Raw genomic sequence first — 21,983 nt, 5'->3', positions numbered from 1 at the left:
GAGAAGGGAAAGGCTACCCACTCCAGAATTTTGGCCTGGAGAATTCCATGGACTATATAGTCTATGGGGTCGTAAAGAGTAACAATGACCTTTTAAAAAAATTAGAAAAAAACAGATAGCTTTGTGAATTTGTATTACCTTGCTTGAGGGCTTTCCTGGTGGTTCAGATGGTAAAGAATCTGCCTATAATGCTGGAGACCTGGGTTGGATCCCTGGGTCAGGAATATCCCCTAGAGAGGGAAATAGCTATCCACTCCAGTATTCTTGACTGGAGAATTCCATGGACAGAGGAGCCTGGTGGGCTACAGTCCTTGCTTAGGGTCCTCTATACTGTTCTTATTCTAGGATAATTGCTACCAAGCAAGCACTGTCAACCACACTTTTAGTGTGTGTGTGTGTGTGTGTGTGTGTGTGTGTGTGTGTGTGTGTGTGTGCGTGCGTGTGTGTGTGTGTGCGTGTGTGCGTGTGTGCGTGTGTGCGTGCGTGCGTGCGTGCGCGTGCGTGTGTGTGTGTGTGTTCAGTTGCTCAGTGGTTTCTGACTCTTTGTGACCCTATGGACTGTAGCCTGCCAGGTTCCTCTGTCCATGGGATTTTCCCAGTAAGAATACTGGAGTGGGTTGCCATTTCCTCCTCCAAGGACTTCCTGACCCAGGGATTATATCCACATCTCCTGCGGCTTCTGCATTAGCAGGCAGATTCTTAACCACTCAGCCACCAGGGAATCCCTTTAATTTTTTACTATCACTGCCTAATTTAGTCATTTACAACCCACACCTAGATAACATTCAAGAGCTTACCAGAAGTTCTTTTTTTCCCTGTGGAACAAAAAAAGCTATTTAGAAGCAAAATAAAGAAAGAGTTTAAATAGATTATGAGTTTAAACTTACACAACTAGGTGCCATTAGGTTAGAATTTATGAAATGACTCATTAGAAAAGACCCTGATGCTGGGAAAGACTGAAGGCAGGAGAAGGGGACGACAGAGGACAATACAGTTGGATGGCATCACGGACTCAATGGACCTGAGTTTGAGCAAGTGCCAAAAGATGGTGAAGGACAGGAAGCCTGGTGGGCTGCAGTTCATTGGGCCGCAAAGAGTCAGAAACAACTGAACAACAACAATATAGATGAAAAATGTGTCATTTTAAACTGTCAACAAAAATCAAGTTATAGATACTGCAGAATTCTATATGATGAATAAATGAAATGACTCATAAAATGACAGCCAAGAGTAAATAAAAGCTCATCAATCTACAGCAATATTAGGAACTTAAACGTATCAGCCACCTTTTGGAATCTGGCAGGAAACTAAGCAAAAGCTACAAAACTGATAATTATCAAAATCTATAAATCAGTAGAGTTGCTGATTTCTGACAAGCTAAAAAACCTTCACTCAACTTTGGATCCCTCCCTACTTTTCCATCCCAGCTTCAGCATAGCATTAAGACTTTGGGTATCAGCAAAAATAAATTCAGAGTAGTTATTTCATTAGTAATTACAAATCCTGAACTGCATAAATAGAACTTAAAATAGACCCAGCAATTTTAATTACCATGAAATCATCTATTCTCAACCATTTTTACAGGTAATCATTATAATGAAGAGACCACTCAAGAAAGTCTTTTTTAAAATTCTCTAAGAATTTATATTTAAGCTTTCTGAAAACTGTATGTGTCCTTTTTCCTTACTCAAATTTAATAAGCCTCATTTAACATCCCCAATTTCTCTCTTTATGTGAACACCTCAATTAACAGGAAATTGCTTCCTATTAGCAATTGTTTCCTATTAGTGACTCCCATTAGAGTCACTGACTCTTCCTGTTACAAAATGCCTGAAAATTTGAGATTATCAAGAACCAATTTTTCCATTTCATTTTGCTTCTGTTCCTGAGAAAACTATTCCTATCTAATGACATTGCTCTAAAAAGAAAATCATCCTGTTTAAGTATTATTTCAATAATTAAATATAATCTTTAAATCTTTTCATAAGCGAAAAAACAAGTTGATTCAAGTAAATTAATTAAAAAGTTACAAAGCAACAAAGGATATATAAAAATCACTGATCTCTCAAAGTCAGAAGAACTGAACTCTTCACAAGAATTAATCTGTGAAGCAGTCTTTGAGGAGATGTTTTCTGTTTGTTATTTAAATATTTAACATAACCTCATACTTTCTTGTATTTCCTCAATCTATGAGCATTTATTACTTTTGTGTAAACATGTGTTATTAAACACTGCATCAAAAACCTATTCCTTTTGGCCCTTTGCTGTTCACCTGAGCTATCACAACATTGTTAATCGGCTATTTGTTGTTGTTCGGTTGTTCATTGTGTCCGACTCTTTGCCACCCCATGGACTGCAGCACACCAGGCTTGCCCTGTCCTTCACCATCCATATCCCAATACGAAATAAAGTTTAAAAAAAAAAATCATTTCTTTTTGGAACATTTCAACATGGCCCAAACTGCATTATAATGAATATTCCAATTAAAGCCTGAAGTAGTTATCACTAAAACTCTAAGTAGATTCCCACATTTCTCGTGTTACTATGAGCTCAAGCTCTAAGTCTCCATACTGGCCCACACTTAAGATATTTTTAAGTTCAATGTTTTGCATACAAAACTCAAACACATTCTTAGCTTTGCTCTCTAACTTATATGTGGAGCCACTATAAGCAAAAGCTTTCCTGGTGGCTCAAATGGTAAAGAATCTGCCTGCAATGTGGAAGACCTGAGTTCGATCCCTGGGTCTAGAAGATCCCCTGGAGAAAGGAATGGCTACCTACTCCAGTATTCTGGCCTGGAGAATTCCATGGACAGAGGAGCCTGGTGGGTTCCAGTTCATGGGGTTGCAAACAGTCAGAGAGGACTGAATGACTAACACTTTCACTTTCACAAGCAAAAGCATAATTCTATATTTCCAAAAAAAAGAATTCATGCCCATAATTCATATTGTATGAAAAGCTTTTAAAAAAAAATGCATCTAAACCAGGACTTCCTGGTGGTCCAATGGTTAAGACTCTCCGCTTCCACTGAAGGGGCACAGGTCCACTCCCTGGTTGGGGAACTAAGATCCCCACAAGGTCCAGTCAAACAAAAAGGGGCACCAAAATCATGAAGTTAAAAAATCTACACACCAATATCCATAAAAAAAATATATATATAACCTTTGGCCCAGCAATTCCACCTCTTGGAATCAACTCTACAAAATCCCAAACAAACATAAAAATGTAAAGAAAGTTTAAGACACCTTTATCAGTGAAAACTGAAAACATCCTAAATGTCCATCAACCATCAAGAGAAGAGCAAATTAAATATTACCACCATACTATGAAGTGACATGCTGTTAAAACTGTGATAGACTTGTATGTACCAATATATAATGATCTCATGTATAAGCAGTTGAAAAAAAAGCAAAGATATGTATAGTCTGTGTTATAGTTTCAAAATTATGCATTTAATGTGTGTCTCTAAATGCAAAGAAAGAGGGTTTGGAACTGTATGCCCCAAACTGTTTAGATATCAACTCTATGGAGATTGAGGAATTAGGAGATAAGAGGAAACATTTATTCTATGTACTTCTGTATTTGAATTTTTGACGATGCATTCATGTTTTATTGTAAAGTGATCTAAGTAGAAATCAGGGTATCAAATAAATAAAAGATATTTTGAAAAAGCTTTTTAACAAACAAAAAGCCAAACAGTAACAATTTTAATAAATACTAAAACCGGCCACAGGGATCCACCCAGTCAATTGGAAAACTATTGCTTGCCCATGCACCAGATCCAGTCTGTTCCTTATTTTTGTACAGCATGAAAGCTAAGATTTTTACATCTTTAAATGACATACATATAAATACATAAGTAAAAATATGTACATGTGAAAATTACATGAAATTCAAATTTTAGTGTCCATAAAAGTTAATGAAAGTTTTATCAGAAAACAGCCAGATCTATTCATAACGTATTTTGTGGCTGCTTTTGCAGAGCCACAGCAAACTGAGTCACTGCGAGAGAGACAGTATGGCCCACAGAAATATTTACTAAATATATTTACTATCTGGCAGTTAGAAAAGGTTTGCCAACAAATTTCAAAAGGGAGCACACCATTATCAACATTACAAAAAATGTTCATCATCACGTCTGAACAATTTTAAGAAAATGTCCCAAAACATACTGACTTTGGTCTTTTAGTATACTGAGCAGCACAGGATATTCTCTAGAAAGTCTCAGTGTGCATACCTATTTTTCCTTGACTGTCCAAAAACCTGGATTTTAACTTTTTCTTAATCAAGCATGGCTCTGAGGGAGGGGGCTAGAAAGTTAACACACAACAACACAAATACAACACAAGCACAGTCCAAAGCAAAGGAAAAAATTTTACCTCAGTAAATACTCTGCATATACTACAGGCTCTGGCAAAATCTGCTCTAAAAATTCTTCACCTTCTTCTCCTTTTGATTTCAAATGTTCACAAAGGACACGCCAATACAAAGCAAATTCAGGAGTTAATGTATCTGCAGGAATCAATTTCCTTCATTTAAAAAGCAAAGAATAAAAGATATCTTAATATCCAGTAAAAATCTGAACACAAAAAAAATTTGAACCAAGTAGATAACTGGGAATAAGCAGCCTTGATTTATAACAATCACCTCTTTAATTGCAAAGTCATTAATTTATCCACCCAAAAAATATGAAGATATTTAGACAAAAAGGAAAAAGACAGACTCAAATAAGCAAACATAATAGGGATGCATGCTGTTGGACTTTTCATGGTAGGCCTAATGCAAACATAAAAGTAATAAAACAAAACAAAAAATGCGAAGTAGTCTAAGGGGTGAGTTCTTATATAAAGAGGAAAAAAGACATTCACCAGAGTAAAGAAAACCTAAGAAGTCTCAGTAAAAGATATCGATACAATCTTAAGTAATGGTAAAAAGGGCTACTTTTAAGCACAGAAGTTCATCAATTATCATATTTCAAATAATGAACACTTTATATACCTGCCATCACTATTTTTACAGATTTCTGTCAGTTCATTAAGAGGAGTCACAGAAAACAAGGCATTGAGAACAGAGACTGCTACTTCAGAAGAATTTTCCACATCCAATCGATGAAGAAACTCTAATATATTTCCTTCAGTAAAATGTAACCAGCCTTGGAGAAGATGCTTCTGCATTGCTTGTTTCACAGCATCTGTTAAGTCATTGGAACATAGGTGAACAAAGTCCCTCTCTAGCTTCTATCTCCTATATTTTTTGTGCTTTAATTAATTTTTATCAGATCAATGTTAACATTAAGTCGACATTTACTACAAAAATGAAACCAGACAAAGACAAAACAAAGCATATTAAAGAAAAAATTAAAAGAACAATGATATTACAAGTTACTATGATCCTTACTTTCAAGTGAAAATGGAAAAGGTCAGAACCAAATATAGAATCAAATACATAACCACTACCACAGCCTTCTCTCATTGAGTTCACTGGGCTTCAGATGTTAGTTTAGACTATATATAATATCTATTATTTCACTTGTTGCCTGACTTCATGTATTATATGACTGATATTTGTAGTAGTGAATTATACAAGCAATATCACTGAAAAACCTTATTCTTAGTTTTTAAAGTCATCCTAGTTAGTAGTCCTTCAAACTCAGGTTTTCTTGCTGTGGCAAAATTAAGCCACTGGAGACTTCTCAAGGGGTTTGGAAATTTAAAATGTATCATTCCTCATATCATTGCTGTAAGTCAATTCTCCAATTATAAAAGAGAAAAGGTGGGAAGCAGGGAAATTACACTGGACTGACCATTTCTACTTGTTTTAGATGTACAGAACACATTCATAGCAGGATATTCACAAAAGGGATAAGACAGCATTTTTTTTTTAAAGAGAGAGGGCTGAAAAAGAGATTCTGCCCTACTGCTGATGTAAGATATCTTTATAGCCTTAAACTCTAGTTTCTCCATATACCAAACACAGAAAAAAACAAACCATGCTACTTCTAAGTACCAAGATCTTGAAAAATGTCTTCCATACAATACACCTACATAAACTTTGACAGGCTGTGGAAATGATAGATTTACCTGATCTAATTTATTAATAGGACACTCTTTCCTAAAACTTTTAGTTTGACCTCAAAATCTACTAAAGTTTTATGTATAAAGATATTTAAATTACCTGATCTGTCATTGAGACCTTGTTGAAGGAGCATTACTCTCTGAGCAATGGACAGAGCTCTCATGTGAACCTTTTCAGCTAAAACCTTTAAGAGATAATAAAAAATAGCCATTAAACTCAATATAATTTATGCATTTTACAACTAGTAATATCTCCTTCACCTAAGAAAATTATCTACAATGTCCAAAAAATTAATACCTGGCAACACATTAATGCAACAGGATTCTACCTAAATTATTTATACTCTGTCCATAAAAATCTCAATTGAAGAAATTACTACATGCCAAATATTTTTCAAAGGTATTTTAAGAATATGGGTTCTTGTCTTTTTAAGAACAGGTCTACACAAGACACTGGACTTATTTACCTGATAAGCCAGCTTTCTGACAGTTTCTTTCACATCCTTGGTGCGCCCAACAATTTTTGGCAAAGTCTTTGCTGATGGCGCAATACACGATAACACTGCCCGCCTAACTTCTGGATTTGAATCATTTTCAATCAAAGTACCATATGCTAAAAATAGAGTAATACATTTTAGTACAGCAACAAAATATTTATTTAGCCATAGTCATAAGATAACCCATATTTCATAATCTTTATAATGATAAAAATGCTATATTTTAGTCTTACACATTTAATTTTAGCTGAAGATTCTTTTCTGCCAACATCCTTTGAAAAGGACAGAATGAGAAAGCAGTCAATGAACTGGACATAAAGGCTAAAATTGAAAACAAATAATCCTAAAAATCATGGAAAATCCATCATTCAGATTATGTCTTTGCTACTCAAGATTTAGAAAAAAGTCTAAGCTGGAAGGCAGTTTATTTTAAACTAATATGGCTTTTATAAAGAGGTCAGTATTTTAATTTTTAATGAACCTAAAAAGAGAGAACTTCGGGTTTTGCTGAACAAAATTTTCATTTCCTGTATTTAAATACTTACCTCTATTTCCTCTGCTTTATAATCAAGTATACGTTAACTATTAAACATATATATTTTACACATTATTATGTCCTTCATTTAATACCAAAAAATACCAACTACCACGAGTTATTAAAATTATAAAGCTAGTAACAGAGACAAAGAGAAAAACAAATCAGAAGAGTTCCCAAAAAAAGCCTAGGCATACATAGAAAAGTGGAATATGACTCTCTTTGCAAGCAGAGGTAGAGAAAGATTTCTTAAATAAAACAAAGTACAAACCATAAGAGATTGGTAATTTTGACATTAGGAATTTTTCCAACAAAAGACATAGTGAAGCGAGTGAAATAATCCATCTAAAGTAGGAAGATCTACAATCCATATAACCCAATGGCTTCCCCTCAGAATATATAAAGAACTCCAATTAATAAGATAAGTCAAGAGAAAAATGAGCAGAACACATTAACAGGCAGTACACAGAAAAAATAAAATTGGTTGCTAAATATTTGAAAAGATGCATAACAATGAAATATGATACATATAACCAGATAAACAGAAATTTAAAAATATGACAATACCAAACACTGGAAAGGATAGGGCTCAGTGAACACTTTTATACAGTTATTGGAAATATAAATTGATAAACTGTTTTGTAGAACACCTGCACCTTATCCAATAAAGCGCATGACATACACCAACAAGTCAACCCTTAGGTATACATCCCAGAAAGACTGTGCACCAGAACCCATGTATAAGAAAGTTCATAGCAACAACACTATTTTAACAAGGAAAAAAAAAAATGCAAACAACTAGAAGGTCCATCAATATCAGAAACAATATAATTGTCTTATACTCATACAGCAGAATGTTATAAGTCAGCAAATAAATATATCAACATGGATGAATGTTAGAAATAATGTTGAGAGCACAGAAAAATATAGTATGATTCACAAAACATACAAAATGATAGCCAAAACTTAACATTATTTAGAGGTTTATACATGTGGTTGGGCTTCCCAGGTGGTAGTAAAAAATCTGTCTGCCAACACAGGAGATGATCCCTGGATCAAGGGATCCCCTGGAGGAGGGCATGGCAACCCACTCCAGGATTCCTGCCTGAAAAATCCCATGGACAGAGGAGCCTGGTGGGCTACAGTCCATGGGGTCGCAAAGAGTCAGACACGACTGAGTGACTGAGAACATACACACGTGTTTAACTGTTCAAACAAACAAAAGGCAAGAGAATAATTAAACCAAAATTCAAGATAATCATTAATTCAGAGGGAGAGTGACAGAACTGGAGTGGGACCTAAGATAGGCTTCAAAGGTACTGATGATATTCTTTTTTTTTTTTAAGTTGGATGGTGGCTACTTGAGTGTAAGATTTTTCTTAATATAAGTTTCAAAATCATATTATATATGTGTACATATATATGAACTATACTCTTCCATAACATCATAATAAGAAAATTCATCTGCTGAGAATTTAACATAATCAACGAAACTGAAAAAGGATTTAGGGAGCTATACATACCATTAACCACTGGGCATTCATCATCTTTGGGATCCTGAAGGCGTGAAAGAGCAAGAACTGCCTGTATCCTTACATTTGGAACTTTATCTTTCAATCTAATAAGCATGGCTTCATTAATTTTATCAAACAAATCATCATCAATCTGGGCATTTTCTGGCATATTTCCCAAGAGCTTGTTTATGAGCTGGCACGCTCTAAATCTAACTGCATTGCTGTTTGCTTCATGAGACTAAAACAGAAACAAATCAAAATTTATTCCAAGTTACATACCATTATTAACTTGCAAAAAAACCTTGATCCATAGGCATACTAAACACACATTACATACCACAAAGACTCAAAATATACATTGTCTAAAGTATTCACTAAATTACAAAAGCATATTCCTCTTTGTAGGAACTCTCACTTCTAAAATAGAGAACCCATTTAAAACAAATGTTTATGAGAATTGGCTTAGAATGATCATTAAAAATTTAATGCAGATTTATTTTTTAAAGTCCACATTTTAATCTTAATGACAGTTCTAATATTTCCATTTTCTCAATTATCAGATATTTCATTCTCTAAGATGCACAAACTCCTATGGCCCTTTTAAAATAGCAAAATTTTCTATACTATTCTCCTGAAATTCTAGTTTTCCTATACCTTTAATAGAAAAGTAAGCAAATAATTTAAAATGCCACCATCCTCCTCCTCTTCATCATTTTCCATATCTGATTGGTGAAATGAAGTAACAAACTTTGCGGCAAACTCTATTACTCTTTCCACAGCTGGTTCTCGTTTATAGACCACCATAGCATATTTAAGGTAATGAACAAACTCCTCATGAAAACCTGTTTTGTCATCCACCTGAAAGAGAAAAGAAACCCTTCAAAAACTTCATGGATTAAATCCTTTTTTCTCAACATTACTCTAAAACGCTGAAAACACCAGCCCTACCACAAACTAAAATCATTATTTAGTAAACTCTCAACTATCCAAACCACCAAAGAGGAAATAAATCTGCACAAATCTCTCTAGAGAAATGTACTTCTCGCAGGAAGAAAACAAACGTGAATCTTGACAGTGAAAAGAATTCCTCCGATATTTTTTTCAACACTCCTTAATTCTCCATATGATGCCTTGGTACCAGTTTAGTAAAAATCTGCTTCTTTATGAACAATCCAAAATCAATAACAGCATCTGCATTTTACCAAGTTACCTTTAACGTGCGTGGGCGAGTAGTCGCTGCAGTTGCGTCTGACTTTTCGACCCTATGGACTGTAGCCTGCCAAGTTCCTCTGTCCATCGAATTCTCCAGGCCAAGAATACTGGAGTGGGTTGCCATGCCCTCCTCCAGGGGATCTTCGCGACTCAGGGATTGAACCCGAGTCTCCTGAGGCTCCTGAACTGCAAGCGGATTCTTTACCGCTGAGCCACCGGGGAAGCCCATTACCCTTAGTATTACACAGCAATTCCTTTCCGATAACAACTTTCACATCCTGTCTCATATCCTCAAGCCCTATTATTCTGACATAATTTTTCTAGCACCTCAAGATAATTTATTTTCCCGAAATCCATTGTCCTATTCGTCTCAAGGCTTCATTCAAAAGGAAGCAAACAGTATTTACGTGACTAGGAAGAGTCTGGTGCTAACAATTAATTTGCTAATTGGTGATTTGATGCAATTTCACTGCGGCGCGAGGTTTAAGTAATTAGATGTGGGCGGCGACCAGAAGGACAACAACCGTTGAGCCACCGCGTTCAGGACCCAAGATACAGCCCTACACTAGGTCGACCCGGTGGCGCGCAAACATTTCTCTTAGATTCGCCGCCAGAGAATTAACGGTCCACGCCATAGGCCTCTTCGAACCGGGTCTGGAAGGCTGAAGAGCCTGGAGTCGTGGTGAGATTAGTCGGGAGGGTAGCGGGAAGCCCCTGGGAGAGAGGCCGGGGAGGGGAGAGGCGGGCCCCGGATCGCGGGCGGCCGCGCTTACCGAGCCGTAGGTGCGGTTCAGCGCCACCACCAGCTTCGCCTGGTTCTGGTGAGGCTGCTGCGCCAGCTGGAAGGCCTCCTTAATCGGCAGCAGTCTCTTCTCCTTCCCCATGGCGCCAGTACCCGGCCGAGACGAAGCCTGTTCACGTTCGCCTACAGCTGGCCAGACGGACCAAGGTCCTCATCTCCACTGGGAAGCCGTCAGTCGAGGGCGTGGTTACCGCCAAAGCTTTCAAACAACTCCCGCGGGAGAAGGAAATACCGCGAGACTACCGCGAGACTACCGCGAGCGCGTAGAGCGGCGAGAGCTGGAAGAGACGAATCCACCGCCTTCAACCTCACAGGTTGGGCGCATGCGCTGAGTGTCTTTTAAGCCGTTTTCTGAGGGGGACTTGGCGTTTCTAAGAGAAAGGGTCATTGGCTCCCCCGGAAGAGATATCCGCCGGGAGTGAGTACCCTGTGGAGATTCGCCTGTTGGAGCCGAGCTGGTGGCGCTAGGCCTAGTCGGGTCTTGCGGCTGGGGGTGAGGCGAGGACGAAGAATCCTCCATGGGTGAGAACAGGGACTCTGCCGAGGGGAAGAATCCCTGCTCCCCCTTTAGGAGAGGAGTTCGTTTGGAGATGCGTGGAGGAGGGAAGGCTGGGGCGTCTGGGAGTGCTGCGCAGCGCCCCGGCTTCTACTGAGAAGGGAAATGTCCCTAGGTCTTCTGATTGAGGCGAGCCGCTTTTTAATTTCTGAGCGGTTGTTGTCCTTCTGGTCAATGCCCGCATCTAATTACTTAAACCTCTCCCCACAGTGAAATTGCTGGTGAAGAGTCTGCAAACGTGGGAGGCAGTTGGGGAAGAGAGGCACGAGTTAATTTAGATAAAGCTTGATGTTTTGAAGGCCTGGTTTACAAACGTGCATGTTGTTTAGTCGCTAAGTCGTGTCCAACTCTTCGCGATCCCAGAGACTGTGGCCCGCCAGGCTGCTCTGTCCGTGGGATTTCCCAGGCAAGAATACTCAAGTGGGTTGCCATTTCCTCCTCCACGGGATCTTCCCCACCCTGGGATCTAACCCGCATCTCCTGCTTTGGCTGGAGGGAACAACTCAGCCATCAGGGAAGCCCCACAAAGGTACCTAAGGGCAATGTTTTCAACAAAGGAGAACACAGATTGGAAAAGGGTATAGAGATTAAGATAAATTGCCTTCCGAATATTTTTTAGTGGAGTTATTTCAGGTAGAAATCAACATCTCCATAATTACAGCCAACTAAAGAATTAAATTACAGTGCTTCATGTATGCCTTTTTCCTATCAAACTATCTTCCCTCCCCAGCAGTAATAGATTTTCTTCTTTTTGGGGGGGGGAGGGGAGGAATTTTCTTAATTTACTGGTAACTTTTATGTGTTAATGACATATGAATAAATCTATGAATAAGTATACTGTATTGTTTTCATGTTCTAAGGTTATATGAATAATCATGGAACCTGTTTTTTCCCATAACTGTTATTTTTGAAGTTTATTCATATTGATACTTTCATAACAGTAACTGAACACCTTATGGACCCTTTTTCTAGGAAAAAGTAATCAGTGTTTGATCTAGGAAGGAAAAGGAAAATTTTACTCAGGCCAGCCTGAGGATTATAACCCATGAGATAGTCTTTCAGAAAGCTCTGAGGACTGTTCTGCCCTATAGAGGTCTAAGCACGATTATATACGTTTTTGAGACGAAGGGTGTCTGTCAAAGCATTATTGACAGTTTACACAATCCAGACCTATGGGTGTGAAGAGAATAGTAGGTCATAGGAGACCCCATACAAGATTAAGAAGGAAGGTTATCTCCTAGGAGTTCTTATTAGTGCAGCTACACAACACACACTAAAGGGGAGGGAGGAGGCCCAAATAGCCAGAGGAAAAATTTTATATTTTAATTTTTCTTTTCTTGTCATAAAATTGTATTTTATTTCATTACCTTTTATGCCAAGACAGTGTTCTAAGCACTTTACTTCATTTAATCCTCAGATACAACCCTTGAAACTACTTCTTTTTAAGAAGAGGAAACTGAGGTACAGATAGGTTTCTCTAATAGTCTGTTGTTTGAGTATGCCATAATTTGTTCATCCATTCCCTTGCTTCATAGTCCTAATTCCTGAAATATTGTAGGTATTCAAATGCTAGTTAATAAATATGGTAGCAGTTGGAGTTCCCATAATTTCAAAATTATCAAAATGTCTAATTTCTGAAAAGGCAAGATGTGTGGGTACTTTAGGTTAATCAGCTGAGGAAAATCATAGAGGTTTAAGAGTACATGAAATATGCTTGATAACAATCTTAATCTCACTGTAGATTAAAATGTAGAGTATCTAGACAGCCGTGGTGAAAGAAACGTAGAAAGGGCATTTTTTTTTAACCAAGTATATCCAAAATAGCATTTCAACATGTATTCAACATAAATTGAGAATTATTTTACATTAGCCACATTTCAAATGCTAAATGGAGCTAGTGGCTGCAGTATTATTGTAGAACTACTCTTACTTTGGGAACCACTGAACTTACCATTTGTTTTTCATCTAAAATCAATTGGTGAACTAAAAGTTTGAGCAAACTAATATTTGGAGGCATTTTTCCTATTTTGGAGCCTTTTATTGCTCAGGCTTCCTTATGCTTTGGGTGTCTGCTACCTTTGTGGCTTTTTTAACTGTGCAGTTCTGTTACTTCCTTTACCTTATTTTATTGGACTCTCTCACCACAAATTCTTACCATTTTGTAAGTTACTGAAGGGTGAGTCATTGGCCACCAGAGGTCAGCCTTGATTAGCTCTGTGGAGGTGAGGTTTAATAATATGTCTTTGTTCAGTATTTTTTTAACATTATAATCTGAAAACTTTTTTAAAAAGATACTGGATTACAAAAATGTCAGTTTTGGAATGGTAGAAGATAGTTGCAAACCATATATCTCATAAGGAGTTAATAGAAAAAATATATAAGAACTCATACAATTCAATAGTGAATTAATAATAACCTAATTAAAAATGAGCAAAGGACCTGAATAGACAAATTTTCCAAAGAACGCATGCAAATGGCCAACCAGTATATGAAAAGGTGGTCAACATCATGAATCATCAGGGAAATTCAAATGAAAACCACAGTAAAGTATCACTTCACATCTGTCAGAATGACTATTAAAAAGTCTAAAGATAACAAGTGTTGATGAGGATGTACAGAAGAAGGAACACTGATACATGTTCAGTTCAGTCGCTCAGTCGTGTCCGACTCTTTGCGACCCCATGAATCGCAGCATGCCAGGCCTCCCTGTCCATCACCAACTCCCGGAGTTCACTCAGACTCACATCCTAGTCAGTGATGCCATCCAGCCATCATCCTCTGTCGTCCCCTTCTCCTGCCCCCAGTCCCTCCCAGCATTAGAGGTGGGCAGCAATATGAAAGTTCCTCAAAAAAGTAAAAATAGAACTGTCATATGATCCAGGAATCCCCCTTCTTGGTATATATTCAAAGGAAATAAGATTACTATCTCAAAGATGTATCTGCACTCCCATGTTTATTGCAGCATTATTCACAGTAGCCAAGGTGTGGAAATAAGTGTCCATCAATGAGTAAATGGATAAAGAATATGTAACATTCATATACAGACATGATTCAATCTTTAAAAAAAAGGAAATTCTGCAATTTACAGCAACATGGGTCAACCTGGAGGACATTCTGCCATATAAAATAAACCAAACACAAAGACAAATCCTGTATGATCCTATTTACATGTGGAATCTCAAAAAGTTGAACTCACAGTAACAGAGTAGAAAGGGAGGTATCAGTGGCTAGCGACGGAGGAGCCTGGTAGGCTGCAGTCCATGGGGTCGCTAAGAGTCAGGCACAACAGTGACTTCACTTTCACTTTTCACTTTCATGCATTGGAGAAGGAAATGGCAACCCACTCCAGTGTTCTTGCCTGGAGAATCCCAGGGATGGGGGAGCCTGGTGGGCTGCCATCTCTGGGGTCGCACAGAGTCGGACACAACTGAAGCAACTTAGTAGCAGCAGCAGCAGCAGCTGGTAAAGGAAATAGGAAGAACTCCTGGAATTGGTGATGGACAGGGAGGCCTGGCGTGCTGCGATTCATGGAGTCACAGAGTCGGATACGACTGAGCGACTGAACTGAACTGAACTGAACTGAACTGAAAGCATACAAACTTTCTGGAGACCTAATGTACGTTGTGGTGACGATAGTTAATTATGTATACTTGAAAATTACTGGGAGTAGATCCTAAGTGTTCTCATCACATCACATGCAAAAAAAAAAAAAAAAACCTGTGAGGTGATGGGTATTTTCATTAGCTTGATTGTGGTAATCATTTCACAGTGAATACATATCTCAGGATATCATGTACATGTTAAATATATACAATTTGTCAATCGTACCTCAATAAAACTGGCTTTATTTTTAAAAAGATGCTATGTTAAACTCACTGCCTTTCATTTATCTGTGTCTTGACTTTTAATGCTACTGGGGAAAAGAAATTGTAGCAATTAAACTAAGCAAACTAAAGAATTTGTATAGTAAGGCTATTTCTGAAATTACAGAAGAATCATTCTTTCAAGGTAAATTTTACATGGGAGTACCTAGAGTGATTAATTCAGTTTTTATGTTTTTTGTTCAATTACTTCATCATCATATACATATACATTTTGTTGCTAAGTCGTATCCAACTCTGTCACCCTGTGAGTGTAGCCTGCCTGGCTCTCTGTCCATGGGATTTCCCAGTAATTCAGTTTTGATATGCCTATAACTGCTTCTGCAATGGCTGAGACAGTAAAGAATCTGCCTGCAATACAGGAGACCTGGGTTTGATCCCTGAGTTGGGAAGATACCCTGGAGAAGGAAATGGCAACCCTCTCCAGTATTCTTGCCTGGATAATCCCATGAACAGTGGAGCCTGGCAGGCTACAGTTCATGCGGTTGCAGAGTGGGACAACTAACACACTATAGTGCCTGTGGAATGTAAGAGGTTAACAGGATGAGTTCACTCTAGATTTTATAGATGCCTTCAAAGAAACTTTGTCTTATTTCTGCTATAGTAGAATGACCCTTTTAAAGAATGCTTTGAATAGCACAATAACTAAAGTATAGCCAATTATTAGTCTTGCAGATGGAATCTGGTTGAATGAAAATAGTAAAACTATGAGGACAGAAGAATTAAAAGCTAAAACCTCCTATCTCAATAAAATACTTATAATACATTTATAATTTTCTTTTTGTTTTCAGATTGAAGTAGGTAATATAAACTCTTTAAAGTATTCTTAAAGATGAAGTTTAAGTTACAAGCAATTCCCTTTGTGTGGCTTTAATAGTATCTTTGTTGATCCTGTTTTTAAATGTTATTTCATATGTCTGAATATCTTTCTCATACATGTATATTAAAATTTTCATATTTTTGTCTCCCTAAAATAAAGGTAAAACATGCTTGTGTAGTTATAACAGGCCTCTACCATTCTCTCATTAATTTTTTTTAAAAAACTTGCTAAGCCCCTAATATGTGCCACTGCTGAGAACTAAAAAATGAGTAGAAGCCAGAGAAATATTCTCTTATTTTATTTGGCCATGCTGCACAGCATGTGGAATCTTAGTTCCCAGAGCAGATATCTAACCTGTGTCCCCTGCATTGGGAGCATGGCATCTTTACCACTGAACTACCAGGAAGTCCCAGAGAAATGTTCCTTAGATGAACATTACTGACAGGAAGCCAGCCTTTATCACCTCTATGTATTTGACCCTAGAGATGTTACAGACTTTCATTTTGAAAATCATTCTTACAGAATGGCATAAATGGGATGTTGATAACTTGGTTTTGCTTATTTCATTTGTTGTTGTTCAGTTGCTAAGTCCTGGCCAACTCTGCAATTTAACCTATGCTTTTAGTCCATCTGTGTTGCTATGTATACTTCTAATGTGCTTTCATCACATGTTGCCTATCCATTCCTCTAGGGATGGAAACTTTGAATGCTTCTAATTCTTTAACATCAGAGATGAAGCTTCAGAATACATGTTGGTTTTCCGGAGATTTTCTCTGTTATATAAACCCAAGAGTAGAATTGCTGGATCCTGAGATGTGCAGATAGTCTAGCTAAGTAGGGCTGCCAGATTGCTCTTCAGAAAGGTTAGCCCAGTCTATAATCCCACCAATAGTGCTGGTTTCTAAAGGAATTCCTTTAGTCCCCTCACTAACACCTGGCCTTATCCATCTTCCTAATTTTTACCAAAATAATAGAATAATGTGATATCTCTTTACTCACGTAGAGTTAATGGCCTGTGGATTTTTTCTTCTGTAAACTGGGTATTGTCCTTTGCCCGTTTCTTTATTGAGATTGCTACCTTGTTGTTGATTTGTAATTAACTTCTTTCTTAATGTCTTTACTTCATTCCAAAAAGGATTAATTTTGATGTGATTGAACTCATCATAGTTTGGTCTTGTGCTTTATGGTTGGTTTTTTTTTTTTTAAGAAGTCCTCTGCTCCTAAATCACAAAGATATTCTCCTGCATTATATTCTAGTGACTATATAGTCTTATACTTCTCACTTAGATCTTTAATCTGTCATGAGTCCTCCTTTGTATGTGGCATTATATAGGTAACTTTTATTTTTCTTCATATGAGCCAGATTTACCAATATTATGTGCTAGATGGATTCATCCCCCTTTGATTTATGTGCTAACTTTATATTACATTCTAAAATTTTATGTGGTTCTATTTCTGAGCTTTGTTCCATTGGACTATTTGTTCTTATATTCTACCAGAGAAGCCTTGTTCTTGTACTAACTCTACCTTATTTTAATTTCTGTAGCTTCTCTAATATGTGTTACTATCCTGTAGGCCAAGAACCTCCTTTACGCTTCTGTTTAAATAGTTGGTGTAGCTATATATGGAATTTTATTCTTAACATATGAGGATTGTATAAATTGGAAAAACGTTAACTTTATAGTATTCATTTGTTCCATCCAAGAGCATGGAGTGTCTGTTTATTTTAAATTATGTGTCCTTGATTAGAATTTTACAGTCTTTATAGAGGTCTTGAATATTATTGATTAGTTCTTAAATCCTTCGTAGGTTTAGTCTGAGTTTTTTTTTTTTTTCCTGTTCTTTATTGTGAAAGTGTTTATGTAATATATTTTATGGTCCATATTGCTGGTATAGAAGTTAAGAGTGCCTGTGGTCAAATCCTATCATTTTGTAGATATAGGACCCTGGACAAGTAGCTTAAACCTCATGTATAAAATGGGGACAATAAAAGTACCTATCTTACAGGATCATTAGAATTTCAATGAGTAGTGTTTGTACAATTCCTAGAATAGTATTTGGCAAATAGTAAGTGCTATATAAACAAGTTAATGAATATTCATAGGTTAATCTGTGAATTAGAAAAAAGATTCAGGAACCTTATTGAGCTTTTTTGGTAGCTCTAATAGTTTATATTTTAGGGTTTTTTTTTTTTAATTTGGATGACTATATCATCTGTAAAATAGTTTTATCTCTTTACAGTTCTTACCCTTTTTAAAAAAATAATGTTGACTAGGACTTTGGTACTTTGTTACACAGTATCAGTCATCAGGATCACCCTACGTGATTCATTTTTAAAGAGAATATATCTAAATTTCTCATTTAGGATAATATTTGCTGAAAGTTTTTGGTAGATAAGTTTTACCATGATGAGAAAGTAGCTTTCTCTTCCAATCTGGTAAAAGTGTTTTGGTTTTTTAAGTCATAAATAGGCATTGGTCAAAAACTAAGAAGACTTAAATTTCCACAATTGATAAAATTATCTGATTTTTTCTGTTTTATTACTATAGTGATTTATATTTATAAATTTATGAAACTGAGATGTTCTTGCTTTCAAGTTCTACATGATTATGACATTCTTTTTTTCTTTATTACACTATTACATTTTGTTAGGTAGTATTTGAAATTTTTGCAAGTAAAATGAGCCTGTATCTTTCTTACATGCTTCATCTCTAGATTTAATTAATGTTTTATTATCTTCATGAAAGAAGCTAATCAGTTTTATGCTTTTTTGCTTTTTTCTGGAACAGTTAATATAAAATATGTTTTAATTTTCTTGGAAGTTTAATGGAACTGTCTTATGAGAGTGGTGTTTTTAATAGGCGGTTATTACCTTTTCACTTTCTTTAATACTGGTCTGTTTTATTCCAGTTATCGATTTATTCCTATATGAATTTTAGTATTTTATATTCTTCTAGAATTTAGCCAGCTTATCTAGGTTTTCACATGTTAGCATATATTATGTTTTTACTTTTAATCTCTTTTGGAGTATTTTTAAATCTCTTTCTTGATAAGTGTCACTAGTTTTGTTTTTCTTATTCATATTTTCAGAAAACTGTCTTTCAGTTTTATCAACCTATTTTTCCATTATATACACTATTTAATTTCTGCCTTTATTATTTCTTTTCTGCTTATTTTGCTGTTGCTTTTTTTCTGTTATCTTGAATGCCTAACTTGTGGGTATTTAAACTTCCTTATTTCCTCACAAGTGTATTCAAAGCTATGAATTTCTTCTAAGTACTGGTTTGGCCATGCCCCACAAATTTTGCCTTGTATGGTTATGATATCTTTTGGGGGGGTATTAAGATTGCTATCTGAGCATTATTCTGGTCCACAGTTACCTGATAACATCTTTTTTCATATTTCTGGTTTTGACCTTTTTGGATCTTTTTGCTTTAAAGTATGTTATTGAATCTTATTTTGTTTTGTTAATTCATTCTGAGTGTCTGTCTTTTAATTATGAATTTAAGCTGTTTATAGTCATTGTAATTCCTGCTATATTAAGATTTATGCCTGCCATAATCTGTAGAGTATAGTCATAGGACCACAACCTTTGGGTCCCAGCAAGAGTTCTGACATCTAGAAACTACAGTGAGGACAGGTCTCCTAAAACTAATGCCAAGAAGCACCTCTAAAGATAAAAATGGTACCTTTTACAGCTCCCTATTTGGAGTTCGAAGCATAAGGGATCTGCTTTGGCAGAGAATTATCTGGTATAGAACTCCATAATAAAAAACAAACTAACCCAGGTATGTACCAACAAAGGATTAAAGTGGCCCCAGGCTTTCCTTCCCAGTTTTGTCATGGTAGGAGCCAGTCCCAGTTGGAGAATCTGCCTAAGTTTATGTGCTGAAGATGGGAAAGCCAGTAAGGCTTTTTGCTTAGCATCAGTGTGCTTGGATACTCTATGAAGTTAGATGGATAATAATGTTACCCAGTGCTTTCAAGCTTTAATATCATGTCTCAAGTCTTCTCATTCACAGGTTAAGGCTACCTTTGCAGATGGTCCAGCAACTAAGTCGCCAGTTTCCAAGGGCATTTGCACCATCTATGGAAAACATCGGATCCTTGCACACCAGACAGATCCTTGGCAACTCATCCTACCATCCCCCTGCACAAAAGTTACTGCAAAGAAGTACTGACAAAGAAGGCAATCACTGAGTTTCTTTTCATTACCAAATAAATACAATATCTCTGCCAACAAAAAAGAGTATACAAGTGTCTCTTCATGAAATCGCAACCAGTTGAGACCATGCTAAGCAAATCAGCTTGTCTATACAGTGACCTCTTCTTTTCTTCAATAGCCGGGATTTGAAGGAGAGACTCTGACCTGTGCCACTGGTAAGTGACTAACTTTTACACACTGAACTGGTGCTGAGAACTGAGCTGTCGTCTTTGTAAGTGAAGAAAATACAACATAATCTTGAAGAACTGTACAGTGTTGCAAGCCAGAGGCATACTATGTGTGTATAACAGACTGAGAAACAAGTGAATCTTATTGAAACAATTTCTCATCTTTTGCTTTATTTGCCAGTGTCACTGTTTTGCTGGCTTAGATTGTTACCTTTTTCTGGTATCTTTTTTCCTACACTGTTGGTCTATTTTAATGGGTCCTAGAAATCCCTCTCCTGATCCCTTATCAGAATCAGAAAGTGAGGAAGAAGAAAACACTAACTACCTAAATGAGAGTTCTGGGGAAGAGTGGGATTCCTCTGAAGAAGAGGACCCTGTGGTGCCCAACCTAACACCTCTTGAGAGTCTTGCCTGGCAAGTTAAGTGCCTTTTAAAATATTCTACAACTTGGAAACCTTTAAATCCTAATTCCTGGTTATATCATGCTAAACTCCTGGATGCTAGCACACCAGTCCATATACTTCGAGAGATAGGTCTGAGGCTTTCTCATTGCTCCCATTGTGTACCCAAACTGGAACCAATTCCTGAATGGCCGCCTCTGGCTTCTTGTGGAGTACCACCTTTTCAAAAGCCCCTTCTAAGTCCCAGCCGGCTTTCTAGAGAGCATGCCACTCTAAATGGAGCGCTGCAGTTTGCCACCAAACAGTTAAGTCGAACATTGAGTAGAGCCACCCCCATACCTGAATACCTAAAACAGATTCCTAATTCCTGTGTTTCTGGTTGTTGCTGTGGCTGGTTAACTAAAACAGTTAAGGAAACAACCCGCACTGAACCCATCAACACTACTTATTCCTACACTGACTTCCAAAAGGCAGTTAACAAACTCCTAACTGCATCACTATAAAAAACCCATCCACCATTCATTCTCATCTCACGTTCCCAGTTGAGAAAGGAACACAGTTACACAGCCCACAGTTGAGAAACAAATGTCTTCTCAGCCAAACTATCCCGTCTTCAGAAGCCAAAGTACCGTCCAGTACTAAATACATACCCTAAGAGTCCTGTAACTCAACTACAGAAGATGTGCAGTGCAAGCATTCCCTTTGAAAGACTCTGTGGATGAGAAGAGAACTTCAATAGAGAATTAGTTAAAAGGGACTTTTTTATAAAAAATTGTTGACTATTCTCCTCACTCAGTTCTCCCAACAATTTACTCTGCATGTCTAATAGACTTAACTAGATACCTAATTATCAATGGGAAGGAAAAGTAGGCCACTATCCCACTGGTTACCGAACCTTCAGAATAGCCGTTGTGGAAACTGGTAAATTAGCTACTGCTAATAACACCTTTCTGAGCATACTTTTCTCTAATACTCATTTTCAGAGAGGTTTTTGATTTAAATAGAATAACTGGACAAAAGAAAATGGTAGGACTATGGATTTAACTCCCAGTTTTATATTGATAGTCCTGCATAGGGCACCCTTTAGGGGTTCCTATTTGTGGGGAGGGAGTGCAGCGCAGTAGTGCATAGTCACTTAGTTGTGTCTGATTCTTTGCAACCCCGTGGACTGTAACCACCAATGTAGTAGCAGCCTACACTACTTCAGACGTATTATGGGACCTACAGTTACAGCATACACATTTTATAGGTTCCCACCAGGCTGTCTCTAGATAAACTGGCTTGTAAGATCATGTGTGT

The 21,983-nt window shown here is 37.1% G+C and overlaps 2 protein-coding genes across 6 annotated transcripts in view; one reads left to right on the top strand and one right to left on the bottom strand.

Moving 5' to 3' along the window:
- The window catches only part of NCAPG (non-SMC condensin I complex subunit G), a 45,062-nt gene extending 34,234 nt beyond the window's left edge, over nucleotides 1-10,828 (bottom strand). Inside the window, exons 1-7 of one of the 2 annotated variants that reach the window (XM_005681456.3) lie at nucleotides 10,606-10,828; nucleotides 9,275-9,478; nucleotides 8,630-8,858; nucleotides 6,542-6,687; nucleotides 6,175-6,259; nucleotides 4,999-5,191; nucleotides 4,380-4,529 (exon numbers count right to left, since the gene is read on the bottom strand). In XM_005681456.3, the coding sequence (XP_005681513.1) occupies nucleotides 4,380-4,529; nucleotides 4,999-5,191; nucleotides 6,175-6,259; nucleotides 6,542-6,687; nucleotides 8,630-8,858; nucleotides 9,275-9,478; nucleotides 10,606-10,716 (1,118 nt within the window). In that variant the 5' untranslated portion in view covers nucleotides 10,717-10,828. Of the gene's footprint in view, nucleotides 1-4,379; nucleotides 4,530-4,998; nucleotides 5,192-6,174; nucleotides 6,260-6,541; nucleotides 6,688-8,629; nucleotides 8,859-9,274; nucleotides 9,479-9,830; nucleotides 10,110-10,605 lie in introns of those variants that run through there. The other variant, XM_018049327.1, reaches the window with a different exon arrangement.
- DCAF16 (DDB1 and CUL4 associated factor 16) lies at nucleotides 10,874-21,512 on the top strand. Of its 4 annotated transcripts, none has more exons than XM_013964555.2 (2): nucleotides 10,874-10,948; nucleotides 19,914-21,512. In XM_013964555.2, the coding sequence occupies exon 2, from the start codon at nucleotides 20,537-20,539 to the stop codon at nucleotides 21,185-21,187; it is 651 nt and encodes a 216-aa protein (XP_013820009.1). In that variant the 5' UTR covers nucleotides 10,874-10,948; nucleotides 19,914-20,536; the 3' UTR covers nucleotides 21,188-21,512. The 4 variants fall into 4 exon arrangements, with proteins under 4 accessions (XP_013820009.1, XP_013820010.1, XP_013820006.1 ...); XM_013964556.2 differs by lacking the exon at nucleotides 10,874-10,948 and adding an exon at nucleotides 10,955-11,052; XM_013964552.2 differs by lacking the exon at nucleotides 10,874-10,948 and adding an exon at nucleotides 10,955-11,156.

Source organism: Capra hircus, chromosome 6 (assembly GCF_001704415.2).
Source record: "Capra hircus breed San Clemente chromosome 6, ASM170441v1, whole genome shotgun sequence".
NCBI lineage: Eukaryota > Metazoa > Chordata > Mammalia > Artiodactyla > Bovidae > Capra > Capra hircus.
The sequence above is the reverse complement of the archived record's forward strand: the minus strand, read 5'-3'. Positions and strand labels throughout refer to the sequence as shown.

Excerpts from the sequence above, each read along its gene's own strand:
- DCAF16 (XM_013964555.2), top strand. The coding sequence starts at position 20,537 with ATGGGTCCTAGAAATCCCTCTCCTGATCCCTTATCAGAATCAGAAAGT.